Below are 16737 nucleotides of genomic sequence, written 5' to 3' on the forward strand. Positions count from 1 at the left end.
CTTAGAGGAGCTCAAAGCAGCTTACAAATGCTTCCCAAGTGGTCCCCCATCCAGGCAGCTCACAGGGCCAGACTTGCTTAGCTTCAGCAGCCAAACTAACTACCTATCCTCAAATATGATATTGTGAGACTAACTTCCATTCATGAGGATGCAGTGCTCCTTGCTGAAGCAAACCTTATTTCAACCTTCACCTTTTTCTCACTAAACCTGTCTTCAGCTATTTTGCCATACAGAGAAATTGATGTTGACGTAGTTCTTGACTCCTGTTTGCCGTGGGATTTCCCAGGATAGTAGCAGTTGGCCGTGTGCTAGAAATCAACAGATAATACCCACCGGGCAGGCCCAGGCTCTGTAGTGCCTTTTTAGGAATGTATCGACAGGCGTTGCAGGAATGCTTTTATAAACAGATTAATGCTGCTGCATAATTCAGTGCGGTTCTACTACATACATTATATGCCTCTGTACATAATTTAGATCCAGAATGGATGGGGCCTCGGCAATGATTATTTTCCTCGCTGCATCAAGATAACACGTATTAGCAAGTCTGCCTGTTCAGTTTATCGTCACCCGCTCGGTTTGGGGGAAGTGTTACCTGCAAGATGGTTCCTGCATATTAGCAGAATGTTCACATTTTCCATGCATGCAGAAGCCATTATAATGTTCTGGACAAGGAATGTAGATTCCCCTGGCACTTTCTTCCAGTTTGTTAGCATTCTCTGTAAGTACAGGAGAAAAAGAAGTCAACTTGTAAATGTGTTATAAAGTGAAAAAAAGAATAACAATAGCAATAACAAAAGCCAATTTTACATCAATGCACCTCGTATGAGAAGTTCCAAAGAACAAGTTACCAGAAACTCTTATTTAAGGGCAAATGGAATAATAATAAAAAATAATAATAAACTTTATTTGTTAGCTGTCCCATAACAAATTGTTCTCTGGGCAGCTCACAACATAGCATTAAAACATCATGTGAAAATACATAATACATGAAATCACAGCACACCAAAATAATAATAATACCAAACAACCCACACAAAAACAAAACAAAAACAACATAAACAAGGAAGCAAAACACTATAATAGTTTTGCACTTTAAAATAGCTGTTTAGATTTGAATAAATGTTACTTAGGAACAAAGTAATCTGCACTTCTAAGTCCCATTGATTCAGTGGGAGAGTCAAGCATATCTTTAACTCATTCCCATTAAAATCAATGATTAAAATCAGCCCAAGTGAAGTAAAAGTGCTTCTCCTGAGCTGGACTAAACCTTTTTTTTACCACATTCCCACAGGAATTCTGTTCATTGTTGAATTATTACGGACATGGATTTTTACCTTTAATCATAACACAACACATAACAATACTGAAGTGTCCATATTGCTGGATTACTACTGATTTGACTTCTCTTTTCCACATGATCAAACTTGTTGAAGGGGAAGAATAGAGAACTACTACATGTGTGCGTCCTCATACGCAAATAAATAATTAACAAATCATACCGCTGAGTGCTAAGATGTATCATTATGGGTATGTTTAAATGCTTTGCAGAACACTAAGGTTTACAGACAGAACTTTCAGCATTCCTAAGTTTGGCCATATCGTCTATGCTGCCACTCAAGTATGCGCCCACCCTGCAAAAAGGGCTTTGATTTGCATTCTCCTTGGCAACCAGTTGTCAGTTGTACTGTACAATCTGCCTAGATACTTCTGCCTTGTTGCGACCAATTGCTGTTTGGTGGCCTGACCCTCTATCCTATCTAAGCACTATCCTGACCCTTTGACTTTCAAACCACTTGGTGGAAGGGTGTGCGTGTGTAAGGTTTGGGGACATGTCTCTTGCTTTGTCTTCTTTGAACATATATGATGCGGCCTTATACTGAATCAGGTGACTGGTGCATCTAGCCCAGGAGTGTCCAACTGTGGCCTTCCAGCTGTTTTGGGCCTGCAACTCCCATCACCTCTGGCTACTGGCCACTGTGACTGGGGATGATGGGAGTTGTAGGCCAAAAATAGCTGGAGGGCCATCTCTGGATAAGCCCATGATGGCCTATTTTGACTGGCAGCATCCCTCCAGGATTTCAGCTGACCTTTCCCAGCCCTCCTGTTTCAAATCTGTTGCCTGGAGATGCCAGGGGTTTTGCAGGGGCCTTGGGCATGCAAAGCACATACTCTACTGCTGAGTTCTAGGCCCCTCCCTTTCTTTGACACCGTGTTCCTTTTCAGAACTGTATTCTTCTGTCTCTGTTGCAAATATAAATTCTTTTTTTGTACAAAAGAGAAGTATAATCGTGCATGTTGTAAGATGTGCAGTTTTGGGAGACGACTTTCATCTTTACCCAATTTAATATTTCAGAAGATTGGGTGCACATGGTCTCTGTGGAGAAGGGTTATTTTTCTGTATTTATCTCTCACATTTATTACCTATGCCTTCAAAGAAGTCAGAACAGTGACATGTGGTTCCTAGGGAGACTCCCATCTAGGCCGCTTAGCTTCAGCTGCAGGAATGGGCCATGTGCTTCCAGATCATTCTCTTGGGCATTTGTATAAAACTTACTGGCTTTGTGTGTGATGTCATCACACCCACCGAGGTAAGGAGGGCTTGTTGAAAGCTCTGCCTCCTCTTAATATGAGGTCCTCATATGATGTGGGCAGAGCTTCTCACTAGAAGTGACTGAGGCCTACTTACACCATGGGGAATGAAGAGGAGTCATAAAAGTTGTCCCCAGAGCACTGCTGAAGACCATTTTTAGACGAGTCTCCCTTTAAGTTTCTAAACCCTTTAAGTTTCTTGAGATCCTTAGTCCATTCATGTACATTTCCGCATGTATTAAACAAGTACTGAGTATGCATGCAAAAGAAAATATTTACGGTTCTCTGGATGAAAGGTTTAGATTTATGTAATGTATTTAAATGCCTAAAGAAACATCTGCAGCATCCTTTCTGATTTTGCAAAAACACACAGAATTGGTAATTATGTTTGATAAACATATTCAGAAACCTCTCCTCTGGGTTAAATGTTTAGGACAGACTGTTTTTATATATATGGAACTGTAGATAGGCCCATTTATATTTCTTCTAAATATATATAAAGCAACAGTCTTTGCTTGTGCCTTTCCCATTGGTATTCTGATTCTCACTCCAGAATGCCAAGTAAGTAAATTATGGAAATACATAATTTACTCTGTGAATTGTTTTTAATTGTTTTTATTCTGTGAAACTGTTTTAATGGTTTTTATTTTAGTTCTATATTGTAATTTGGATTATCTACACTGCCAATACAGCGTGGATTGTCTAGGTGTGCGGTGCTGAAGATTTAGGAAAGGATCAACTGTGAGGAAGGTAGGTGGAACCCTACCTTCTCCCCCACCCATTCATGCGTATGAATACATGTGAATGTATGGTTATCCACAAAACTGTGAACGCTTCTTTCTGGTATTGCAAAGCCTCTCCGTTGAAAGAACTCACCTTACCAACATTATGGAGAGGTCGCTGGAAACAACCTTACAACTGCATAACATGTAGTATCAGCCATCACAATCACAATCACAATGGAGTCTGCTCACTGTATAGGGTTCCCCTTGTAGAGGTGGGTGATAATGGTATGGGAATTATCTGTGCAAAGTTCCACAATAATGTCACGGCCAGCACTATGCATTACAAGCCTTGAAAGGGTAAGTCAACACACAAAGGTTTTTGCACGTATGATGGTAACCTGTCATCCGGTGCTGAGTCAACAGAATTTATGAGTCTGTCAGCAAATATTTAGAGGGTGGCAGGAGAGTTTTGGAAGGCACAAAATTCTTTCTGAAGCCCCCAAACATAGCTATCTCAGTTGTTTTGTGGCACCATTTTTTGACATGTTGCCTTCACTGTATGAACCAAGCCAATCATGGAGAATGTAGTGAGTGTGATGACAGCATGACATCCCATAAGCAATGTGCTAATGTCAGGGAAGGCAAAGACAATTCAAAGTGAGGGCCATGTTTTATCACACTGCCATCACTCTGGATTGGTGCTAGGAGGAGGGAGGCAACTCAAGTAAATAGTCAATAGCCAGAGGATCAAGCAGGGTATCAAGAGTCCAACACAAGCCAAGGGTCTAACCAAGCAAATAGGAGAGACACTGAGACAACCACACCAGAACAAGGGAATCTTGATACTGAGGCAAAGATAGCTTCCGACCGAAAGCCTCTTATACACTTCCTGTCTCTAGGGGAGCCAATAACAGGCCTTACAGGGTGGGGCCAGCATAAGGATTAAAAGCTCAAAACTGCTGCAGTGCAGGAAGTCCACAAAGGGCAAAGTGTTTGCCAGAGGGAACTCTGACAGACTGCTGCACAACCCTAGTTGCACAACCTGGCAGTACAACTTTGCATACTTTCCAGAAAAAGTCTCCCATTAGCGGTTGCACAGCATCAAGGAGCACAACAGCTTCATGCAGCTCTGCAACCTTCTTGCACAAGCACAACTTTGATTTCGTGCAAGTGCACCATTAGTCAGAATGTCAGCCATTGTTTCTCTTCTCACACCTGTGGCCACAATCAGCAAATTTCACTGATGCCACTAGGGTTACTCTTAAATGAAATGGGGGGGGGGGTGTACCCTTAAGATATAACTTCTGCACAAAGGTCAAGGATATGGACAACAGTCCACTTCTATGCAGAATACAATGGCGTGCTCTTGAATTACTACTACGGATATTTATATATCGCTCTTCAACCAAAGTTCTCAAAGCAGTTTACATTTTTTTAAAAAAGACATAAATAAGATGGTTCCCTGTCCCCAAAGGGCTCACAATCTAAAAAGAAACATAAGGTTGACTGGAGGGATGCTGTGCTGGGGGTGGATAGGGCCAGTTGCTCTCCCCCTGCTAAATAAAGATAATCACCACTTTAAAAAGATGCCTCTTTGCTCAGTTAGCAGGGGCATTATCATACCTAATTATCATTAGGTATGCAGAATACCTAATGATAATTCTTCCCACACCCTCTCTGAACTATCAATACGCCACAGGGCACAAAATCGACCTGAATCCAAAAGTAAGATGCAATTCCTTAAGTAAATTCTAGGGATGGGAGGTATATTCTAGCCTTCCATATATATCTGCACATATATATTTTACAGGCTCAGAAATGAAACAGCTCATGATTTATTAATGCTCTTTATCATGGTTTATCTTATAATCCAGATAGGAAGAAAACCATGAAATTTAGAAATGAATAATCTACTGTTCCTTTTGCTGATTAGAGCCTCTTCTGCAGCAGTTAACTTCTAAGCACTAAGATTTCCTTTCTTTATCTTATCAAGTATAATGCTATAGCATTGCTATATCATAATGGTATAGTATAATGCTATACCATTGAAAGTCTCATTTCTAAGTATGATCTGCAATCTAACTCGTTCCTGAAGCCAGAAGATAATCTTGAACATGACAAAAGCTCCAGTTCATGCAATTTTGGTAAGTTCAAGAGAGATTACGAGATACAGGAAAAACAGATAGACTTTAGCCCCAGTCCAGATATAACTGTATATAATTTGGCTGGACATGACTAAAAATGCACAGGGGAAATGGAGCACAATAGCCCCAGATAGTCAAATGGTAATATGAGTCTTCCTATGCACTGGTCCAGAGATATGTGGACCATTCTAAATGCATTTCCTGTCTCGCCAATTTACATCCACATCTGAAGCATCAGCCAACAACAAATTGGTACCATGTTATGCTGACTTATGTCTATGGAAGTTAGATCTTTCTTTGGATCTCCCTTTTTTGTATGCACATAGATGGCATCACCGTGGGTCTGTGCATGTGAAACAGTTCGGTCCATGTGCAGTCTCCTATATACAGGCAAACCAATTGTTGGATTGGGACATTTCGAATGTTGGTTTTCAGCTGAAGCTTTACTACAGAGTTCTCTTTGGCTCAAGCAGTTGTCAAAAGTTTGGATGCAGCCCTTGAATCTGTTTCATTTGTCTGGAATCAGGGCAGTCCCTAGTGGGGTTCAAGCCTGGGGGCGAATCAGCATGTGTGGGGCCTCCTTAGCATTTCATATAATTACAAAATTATATTGATTGAATACATACAGTGAGGTTTCTGGACATGTCCAACCAGCTTGGGCATATAGTGCATTTGTGAGGGGGGGAAATAAAAATAAAAGCACAACACATGCCCCTTGCTTCACAATTCTCACTCAGACCTTCTAGACTGTAAACCAACTTCAGCACACACACACACACACACACACACACACACACACACACACACACACACACATAATGATGATGATGATGATAATAATAATAATAATAATAACTTAATTAAAATAATAATTATTATTGTTATTATTTCTCCAGATGTTTTTTTGCTGACTTGTCTATTGCAATCCCAGGGGATAGACGAGTCAGCAAAAAACAACTGGAGAAAATAACTAAATACAAGGACCTTCAGATTGAAACTGAGCGGCTCGGGAAAAATAAAATAATAGTTATGCCAGTAGTTGTTGGTGCCCTTGGTGCAGTACCAAAAGAACTTGAACACCATCTCGACACCTTGGGCATCGATAAAATTACAACACATCAGCTACAGAAGGCCACACTACTCGGGACAGCACGAATACTACGATGACACTATCTTTAATTTTTCTTTAGTTATCCTAGACCCTGGAAAGGGCCCGATAATTAAAGTACCAAATCCAGTCAGTAACATCTGGCAGACTGTGTGTAAATAGACAATAATAAATAAATATATTGTTTACTTATTCCAGAAGTTTGTAATTTTCTGCCATAAAACAAGCCACTTGTAGGATGATTTGATGTTTTTGTTTAATTAAAAATTATTAAAAGCCTTTAGATTGCCCAATCAATTTCAAATTACATATTCAGAGCCTTCCCAACCTGCCGCACATCAGTGCCCGATATCAAAGCCCTATGGCAAGTGGTTCCCTAAATATTCAAGGGTCGATGGGATAACCACTAAAAGGAAATCACATTATACCTCCATTATTAGGTCTGAGGATTCCAGCTGTCTGCAGGCACAGGCTGAGCAGGACAGAGGGTGTGCACAGCACTGTGGTGGGCATGGGCAGCCAGTGCTGGCCACTCTGCCTCATTTCTTCCTTCCCTTCTGCCAGCAGAAAGCAGCTTGCCTGCCAGCCGGCACTGAAGAGCTTCAGGCTTCAGGGAGGCTGGCAGCTGGAGGCCTCTCTGGAAGCCCCACCCACCCGCCGAACAGCTGAAGGATGGCAGTGGAGAGGGAAGGAGCTCAGGGAGCCTTTCAATATTAGCAGGCAAGCCTGCAAGGGGGCCTGTGCCAGTGCGGGGCTGGGAGTGATCGCCCCGGTCTCCCCGCCCTAAGGATGGCCCTGTCTGGAATGGATAATGGAAAGGATCGTATCAGGCAGGTCTCAGAAGGTAGTGGTAGAGGACTGCTGCTCTATTCCATGGCTGGGGAAACTGACGGATTAGTTGAATTTTGAGAAGCACCAGTACTTCAGCAGTCAGCATGTCTGTCATTAGTCTTATGAACTATCTCTGGGTTCTCCATCTCCAGCATCCCTTTTGAAGCCCAAATATTAATTCCAGCAAAGCTCAAAGCCCATTTTGGCTAGCTGGCTAGCTAAATAAATAAATAAATAAATAAACCCAGAAAAGCAATATAATAAAATAACTGAATTATGTTACAGTTGCAAGGTCTGAATAAACAAGATCTTAAGGTAGGATTTTCCTAGGGTCTTCAACAGGTGTTTCAACCTAACACAGAATAAATCCAATGCACATGTTTAAACAACACTTTTTCTACTCTTGCTGGAAGCCATTGGCAGGTGAGGAGTGCTAAATCTCCTTTTTTTTTTAGCGCTCCACTCCTGTCTCCCAGCAAATGTTGCAAAACTGGTGTTTAAACATGTACATTGGATTTACTCTGATTTAGGTTGAAATGCCTTGTGTATTTCCTCCCTTGCTAAATATTATGAGAGAGTCCTAGTTAGTGTGCCAATATATTAGTGCCAATATATTACTTGGAATTGTGGTGATAGTTGTGAGATATTTTAGTGAAAGTTTGTTCCAAATAATGCAGCTCTCAGTCTAAAGCATTTACAATCCCTGCTAACTGGGCAAAGAGGCACCTTTTACTGTGGTGATTCTCTTTATTTAGCAGGGGGAGAGTAACTGGCCCTATCCACCCCCAGCACAGTACTTCCAGTTCCAGTGACTGTTGATGGTGTCAATCTTATGTTTCTTTTTAGATTGTGAGCCCTTTGGGGACAGGGAGCCATTTTATTTATTTGTTGTTTCTCTTTGTAAACTGCCCTGAGCTATTTTTGGAAGGGCGGTGTAGAAATCGAAATAACAACAACAACAACAACAACACACTGTTTCTAACTGCTGTTCTCTATGACCTACGATATGGGATAAGATCGTGGCTGACAAATATCCAGATGTGATCTCCATCAATGACCATCTGTACTGGGCAGTCAGTATCCATTATTTGGACCCAGTAGGAATAGCTTTCCCTGTCCTAACATTAACTGCTGAAATAGACTAGAAAGCACAACTGCTTTCTTGAAAAACAGCATGTACAGAAAAGCTAACAAAGGTTAAGAGGATTGCATGCTGTGAGGTGAGTTTAAAACTGAAGAAAATGCCATACTGGGTGGGCATCAAAGTGGACTTCCCTTTTTCATAATCTCAGTCACTCGATTTTATTATTTCTGCCAAAGGCCATGACGAAGGGGTTTTTCCATCTTTGCATAATCTGGTTATTCAGAAAAACATAGTCTGTAGGCAGTATCATTAGATTGAGGACTTGGGCTCGATTACTGGTATCACATCTGTAAAAAGCAGTGCTAAAATTGAAAGTCATTGTTATTTTTTCTGGTATAGTTCTGTAATTATTCATATAGCAATGCTACAGATATTATTTCAACATCAATCAAGTTGAAGTTACATTGTGTTTGATGGTTCATCTTCAAATACCAAACTCTTCAATGTCTTCCTTATTAGACAGGAAGGAATGATTTTAGCTTTATTGAAGTTGGGGGTGTATTTTTGTCCTTTGCTCAAACCAAATTCATATGGAACTAACACAGAAGCCTCAAAGCCTAGTGACCAAATGTGGCTCACTGTGAAAACAGCTTTATGTCATTTTTGACACATTAGCAATTATCTTGTGTTTGGGCTCTACAGGAAAAAATCACCTCCTCTCTTCAGGCTCAGCTTATTAACCTTCCACAAGGTACAGGTGAAAGGGAAAGTAACAATAATGGCACCTCTGAAATGGAGCTTGCCAAAGAGATGGTAAAACAGTTGTTCGATAGTGAGAATATATGTGAGCTCACACATGGACGTTCACCAGTCGCTGAGTGCAACATCAAGTAAGGACCTGCATGTGTGAAACAGCTATCAAGCCAAGCTTTCACACCAGGAGACTTTTCAATGGAGAAAGGTCACACATTCAAGCTGTGAGACACTAAGTGATAAGCACTGAAATGAAGAGCTATCAAGTACATGCATGTACATGCATGTGTGAATCAGCCCAAATATAGATATTTGAGGAGGCAAGCAGCATGACTTTAAAAAAAACCAAACAACTTTCATTTAGATGACACAGTTCTTCCTTTTAACATATTTAAGGAAGTCAAAAGTATGATACAGTTTTATAGAGTTCCCATTTTCTTAGGCAACAGCATGCTGACTTGCACTAGAAGCCTGCCAAACGTCTGGGGTTATCACTTTTTAAATTAATCTAAATAATGAATTAATATTCATATTATATTATATTATATTATAAATATATTAATATTTATATTTACTATTTGCAATATTTATTAGTCTGTTTTGTATGGCAGTATCATTCTTTTACATTCTTCTTCCTCTAGTATTCTCCAGCCCATTATTGCTGCACTATATGAACATTGATCCTTTGCAACTACTCTTTCATTTTCTGCTGTTTTTAATCACAATAATCCATGAGCAGGCATTGTATAAAGAAGCAAGCAGCTCGCCGCCAACATCGGTGGCGCGGCTGCTTTGCTCCAGCCCCTTCCCTTGGAGCACGCGGGGACTGGGGAGCCATTGGTCCAGGCCACTTCCAGAGGCGGGGCCAGAAGGGCTGAAGCCGGCAGCGTGCCTGTGCCGGCATTCAGTCCACCTCTTTCACTGAGTATTTTCTCAAAAATTATTTTCTCAAAAAGAAAAGTATTTTCTTTTAAGGTTTAAATGTTTAATTTTATTGAGGAGTGGAGGGTATATATTCACATCAGAAAAGAGACTGCTCTGCTCCCTGCGTGATGGCACAGCCACTGCTCTCCTCCCTGGGACAGTCCTGCGACAGTCCTCTGCCACCACCTCTTCCTTCTAGCCCAGAACACACCTTCCTATTTCCCTTGCTGGGGGCTTGTAATGAAAAGAAGGAAGCGGAAGAGGAAATTATGAAAGGGCCACAGATTATAGCAGATGCTCTATAGTGTATCCAATATTCTACTGTCCTCTCCACAGCGTACGGCAGATGCTCTATAGAGCGCCCCCTGTACTCTCCTGCCCTTTCAGCATTCTGCTTCCCCAGTGGGTATATTCTGTTAGTAATTCCTTACGCAACCATGTAAGGTAGTCTAGTCTTACTACCCTGTACAGTAGCAGCTTGATTGTGACCAATAGGCCAAAATAAAATATGAACCACCAACTGTAAGTACAGCGCAAGATATGTCAACCCAATATCAACAATATAATTACCTATATACAAAACAAAGCAAATATATACATATATACAGTAAAATACAAAGCTAATCCAAGGTACCCCATCACGGCCCCAGACCAATCCATCCATGTACATCAGTTCACAATTGCTTCCTAGTTCTTATCGCAACTGACAAAAATGTAGCCACTTCTGAGGTCACCTCGGGAATTTTATCTGTTGATAGATATTTAACATAAAATGATTTGATCTACCAGGAAATGCGGTCAAAATAGGAGTGATACTTGCTGGTGAGCTCCAGTATAAAAATGGCAAAATAGAAGGACGTGCTCCACAGACTCAGCTTCCTGATCAGTACATGGCCAAACCCGCAAGGGCAGGGGGATCCCAGCCTATCTTCCCTGCAACACTGGTGAGGGCAATACGTTACATCCTGTAGTGACAAGGGGCTATCTAAAGTCACCTAGAATGTGTAGAGGTAAGATGAGATTTGAATACCAAGCAGTGGCATAGCTAGGGGAGTGGCAATCTGTGTTCAGCCCCCTCCTGCCGTGGCTCATGCATGCACGCTGCCCACACTTCCTGCTTCCACCCAGGAGCAGGGAGAGCTGGTCAGTGGGCTGGCAGAGGAGGCCAGCAGTGGGTGGGTGGAAGAGGAGGTGGTGGAAGCAACACGGAGGTGGGCAAATGAAGGTGGGCAGCAGTGGTAGATGGCTAGCAGGCTGGTGGCAGGAGGAGCAGCCAGCCAGGAAGAAGGGGGAGGGGAGTGAGAAGAACCCCAGGGGGGCAGCAGGGTCCATATTCCAGGAACACCCTGGGACACCAGTAGCTCCACCCCTCACTCCAAAACAAGGAGTTTCAGGATTTTGGCTCACACACACAGCCACATTACAAACACTCCCATTAATTTAGAGTGTTATATGTGCTACCTGCCCCCCAACACATTCTTATGCTGCAAGACTTGGGTGTCCAGCCTGCAGTATATCATGTTTACTGGGAACAAATTATGACACATTCACCCAACATGTTATATGTTTATCTTAATATGGGAACCATTTGTAAGAGCTATCTCAGGTTTGGAATGTTAGTGTGAGAATGGATCCTTTTGCTGCATTTGCAAGCTTAGATTGATTCCAGTAAGTGCTGACATATGGAGGGATAATTCCCAAAGATCACATTTTGACAATGTTGTTACACATGTAAAAATAGAAATGGAACACTAGATTGACTTTAATGTCCGTGTTTTAAAATTCCCTGGCTATCTGTATAATCACACAACAGTCATAGCTAACTTGGTTAGGTGAATTCATTCAGGAGAGTAGGTTCCACAATGCAGGCCAACAATATCCCACTAGTTTTACTTTTTATATAGTATTATCTAATTTCTGTATCAAAACAGCCTGGCTGCTGTAGAATTTGGAAAACAGCTTATTTATATGTAGATGCAACTATATGACATTTCCAAATGCCATACATTTGCATATGAAGGTTTCTCCCCCCACCCCTTTGAGTAAACAGATTCATTCTGCTGCAACTTCCATGATAATCACTACAAAAACAATGCTTTTTTTAAAAAAAGCTCCTTCTACACAGGACAATAATAACAAATCTAATAATAATATGTTTAAATTTAAAACGCATTATAACACTGAAGCTAAGGCTATCAGTGGTGGCTTCTGGCCTGTCATTTTGATTGATGATTGTATCTCTAATGCCAAGCAGAGCACAGAGAGCAAAACTGCATGACCTGAAGATTTCATACAAAATAGGTAGAGGTAATCTGTAACATAAATCAATAATTACAAATCAACTTTGAAACACACTGTAGAATCGTTGTGGAAACCTAAGAAAGGCCAAGGGTCAGATTCATTTTAATAACTATCATGGTGGTATTGGCTTTTGGGGAGCAGACTTCCTAGATAAAGGCAGGTATTTGCCTCAAAAAGGGAGGGAAGCTTCTTTGGGAGTCACTCTTCAATCCCTATCCCCTCCAATTAGATTGCCAACTGGTTTCCAGTATCCTTGTGCAACATGAAGAAAATGGACACAATCGAATTTGTTCATGAATTCTAAGTGGGGGGGAAGAATACCACAATATACAGACCTATTTGAAAACTGGGCGTATTATTGGCTATATTTCACAATCATAGGTTGAATTAACTGCAGCGACTGAATGTGATTTAGCTTTTGTGCATTTTGAAGTCCACTGATTTCAGTGGGAGAGAGAAGCATATGCTTAAATCTCTCCAACTGAAATCCATGAGGCTTATGAGTTTTTACCTCCAGCAGCTAGATCTTGTCCGAAATTTAAAGATTTTCTGTTGCTGCACATACTTCAGATTGAAGCTAGGATATGCTTTCTGTGCATGATGATTTGTTTCATACCTTTAATTTCATAAAATATTATGTATTTCCAAAGCACCATCCATGTGCATATCACTGTACAAAAACTGAGAGGACAAGTCCCCAAGGGCCATACACTCAATAGCAATACAGGGGAAATGATGAAGGAAATGGAGGTAAGGGTAAGCAGAGGGTGATGCTACTCTAAGTTTTGTTCTAGAAAAGGATTAAGGAATTGTGCTGAAAGATTCACATAGAAGGTAGGTGCTAGGTAGAGATTTGAAGGAAGGGAGGAGGCATCATGCAGGTGTTCCAGGAGACACTTCAAAGCATAAGGGGCAGCAAGGCAGAAAGGGCGAAGCTGTCTGAGGGTTTTAAAAAGCCTGCATGGTCTTTATATTTATTGCCTGTCACTCTCATTCCAAACTGTATTCTATACTGGCTGACATGCTGCACAGTCTTCCATTGGCGTTGCCAATCAGCGGGAAATGTTGATGGTCTTGCGAAAGAGCACTACTTGCAAAAGAGCACTACTGCACAAATACCTAAAAATGCACACATGTACTTTGAGAAACACAACTTTCATTGAAAAAAATGGCTGACATAATGCACAGTACTCATGGGGATGGAAGATATTGGTGCTGCTGCTACTGTAGACCTGGAAGCAGCGGCGCTGCTGTAGAGAACCGGTGGTAGTACTAAGAGCATTACTGCAGCTTTCCCCATTCAATGCCTGCACCAACATGGGTTAATTGAAACACCAATGGAAGACTGTGCAGCATGTCGACCACTGTTAGAATGAGACAAAGGGAATCTCCTTCATGCTCTAAGGCTGGATAGCTAGGGCCATGAATATATCACAGCAGCCAGAAATTCATCTGGCATGGTTCATCCTACTTTCACATTCATCCTACTTCAGCTAATTCTTCTGGGGTGGGAGGAGCTCCAGTTAATACATGTGCTCCCCCCTCCCCATGCAAAAGCTTCCCTATTCATTTTAAGGAATGAAGCATATTCCTGCCAATCTGCTCCCTCAACAGAAATGAACTGGGCAGCCTGTGTACGCAAGAGGTCTGTGCATCAGAGTACATGTCTACAATTGATGTGAAGCAGTGAAAAACTCTTGAGAACCAGTGAAGATATGTTTGAAATGCTAAACCTGTTTTCCAGGATAGTGCAGCAGAAACACACACCGATAAAGAAATCAGAGCAGCAAAATGAGCTTCTAATAAAGAAAGCACCATGAACCTCTTAATCTAAAAATTAAAAAAAAAATCAAATATCTCCCATTTCTCAGATAAAGATAGCTTGGTTTTTCAAGGAAGAGGGTGAGAGAATGCCAAAAAGAATACGATGACCAGTGAGGATGCTGGTAGATAGCATCAAATGTGACAAATTGGATGAGCTGACAGAAAGTTGATGAACTCTTTTGATATGACCCTAAAAATAGCAAGGGGATGCTTGCTCACTGACACTTCTTTAATGGCAGATGGATATGCATGACCTAACTTTTAAGACAAGTGTCAAGAATATTGATGTGTGGAGTACGGGAGATCATTTTGCTGGCACTGCTGCAAGAGACGGTTTGCATGATTAATGATGTTTCTTGGGTTTATTTCTCCCAGGGGAAGAAGTGGGATGAACCTCTGTCACCCCTAAGGTACAAAGGAGTTCTGGATGAGGGGGAAAGATGGCTTTTCCCGCAAAGAAAATGCCCTTTTCTACACTGGGGAAAAAGAACAGCAGCAAAAGGTGTGGATGACGCTGATGGCGAAGAGGATTCTGCCTGACTGTGATGTGTTTCTATCGCTGCCACAAAAATTGCCCAGAGAATTCTACGACCGGGTTTATGATGTTCAGAAACTGGAGTTGAAGTTTTTGTGCCTGTTCAAACAACATGGAGACTTGCTGGAAAAAAGAATGGTTGCAATATTTGTAGATGGCAATGAAGTGTGAAATTTGTAGACGGCAATGTGGTGTAATCCCTGCTAACTGGGCAAAGAGACACCTTTTAACGTGGTGATTCTCTTTATTTAGCAAGGAGAGAGTAACTGTCCCTATCCATTCCCAGCACAGTACCTCCAGTGACTGTTGCTCGTGTCTATCTTATGTTTCTTTTTAGACTGTGAGCCCTTTGGGGACAGGGAGCCATCTTATTTATTTGTTATTTCTCTATGTGAACCACTTTGGAAACTTTTGTTGAAAAGCGGTATATAAATATTTGTTGTTGATCTTGTTGTTGTGGTAGCAGAGAGTCTGCACTCCATGAGGCAGAGTTTAGAACACAAGAACAACCCTGCTGGATCAGACCCAAGGCCTCTCTTGTCCAGCATCCTGTTTCACACAGTGGCCCACCAGATGCCTCTGGGAAGTTCACAGGGAAGAGATGAAGGCATACCCTCTCTCCTGCTGTTGCTCCCTTGCAGCTGGTATTCAGACACATCCTCCTTCTGAGCCTGGAGGTACCTTACAGCCATCCAAATTAGTAGCCATTAATAGACTTGTCCTCTATGAATTTGTCTAAGCCCCTTTTAAAGCCATCCAAGCTGGTGGCCATCACCACATCCCGTGGCAGAGAAGTCCATTGATTAATTATGCACTGTGTGAAGAAGTGCTTCCTTCTGCCAGTTCTAAATTTCCTGGCAATCAGTTTCATGGGATGACCCCTGATTTTAGCATTGTGAGAGAGGGAGAATAATTTATCTCTCTCCACTCCATACATAATTTGATAGACCTCTATCATGTCTCCCCTTAGTTGTCTTTTTTCTAAACTAAAACCCCCAGATGTTGTAGGTTTGCCTCTTAAGCAAGATGGACTTGGTCCCTGATCATCTTGGTTGCCTTCTTCTGCACCGTTTCCAGTTTTACAATGTCCCTTTGGAGATATGGTGACTAGAACTATATACAGTGGCCACATCATAGATTTGTATAAGGGCATTATGATATTAACAGTTTTATTTTCATCCCCCTTCCTAATGATCTTGAGCATGGACTTTGCCTTTTTCACAGCTGCCACACACTCTTTCAATGAGCTGTCTACCACAGCCCCATGGTCCCTCTCTTGTTCAGTCACCGACAGCTCAGATCCCATCCGTGTATATGTGAAGTTGGAATTTTTTGCCCCAATATGCATCATTGTAAACTTACTTATATTGAAATGCATTTGCCATTTTGTTGTCCACTCACCCAGTTTGGAGAGATCCTTTTGGAGGTCATTCTTTGTTTGGGATTAAAGCATTCTCTACTAAAGTCATCTGCAAATTTGACCACCTTGCTGTTTACCCCAATTTCTAGATTATTTATGGATAAATTAAAAAGCACTGGCCAGTACAGATTCCTGGAGGACCCCACTTCTTTCTTCCCTCTATTGTGAAAATTGTCCATTAATACCCTCTGGTTCCTATCCTTCAACCAGTTACCAATATCAATTCAGTTTCCACTGAAATTTCATCTAAATTTTTTGCCTAAGGCAAAATTGGAGCTTTCTCTTCGTGTGAATCATCTGAGGAACTCTGAGGGAACACAAAATAGTGTGGATAAACTCTGCACTTCCTTACACTGTCACCAATTTCACCAGAAGTGTAATTTGAAGCTAAATCTGGAGCTGCGCAGGTGAAATCACCAAGGGACAATGAAATGGCATATTTAATTAAAGTACATAATTAGAATGGTGAAGTTTTTATAACACTCAAGGACCTAATGCA

At 41.4% G+C, this 16737-nt stretch overlaps 1 protein-coding gene across 4 annotated transcripts in view; it reads right to left on the reverse strand.

The window, feature by feature from the left end:
- The window catches only part of TMEFF2 (transmembrane protein with EGF like and two follistatin like domains 2), a 274058-nt gene that overhangs the window by 11945 nt on the left and 245376 nt on the right, over window positions 1-16737 (reverse strand). For all 4 annotated transcript variants that reach the window (XM_053283721.1, XM_053283719.1, XM_053283718.1 and 1 more), the window contains one exon: window positions 593-716. In XM_053283721.1, the coding sequence (XP_053139696.1) occupies window positions 593-716 (124 nt within the window). The remainder of the gene's footprint in view (window positions 1-592; window positions 717-16737) is intronic.

The sequence above is a fragment of the Hemicordylus capensis genome, chromosome 1 (assembly GCF_027244095.1).
Source record: "Hemicordylus capensis ecotype Gifberg chromosome 1, rHemCap1.1.pri, whole genome shotgun sequence".
Classification (NCBI taxonomy): domain Eukaryota; kingdom Metazoa; phylum Chordata; class Lepidosauria; order Squamata; family Cordylidae; genus Hemicordylus; species Hemicordylus capensis.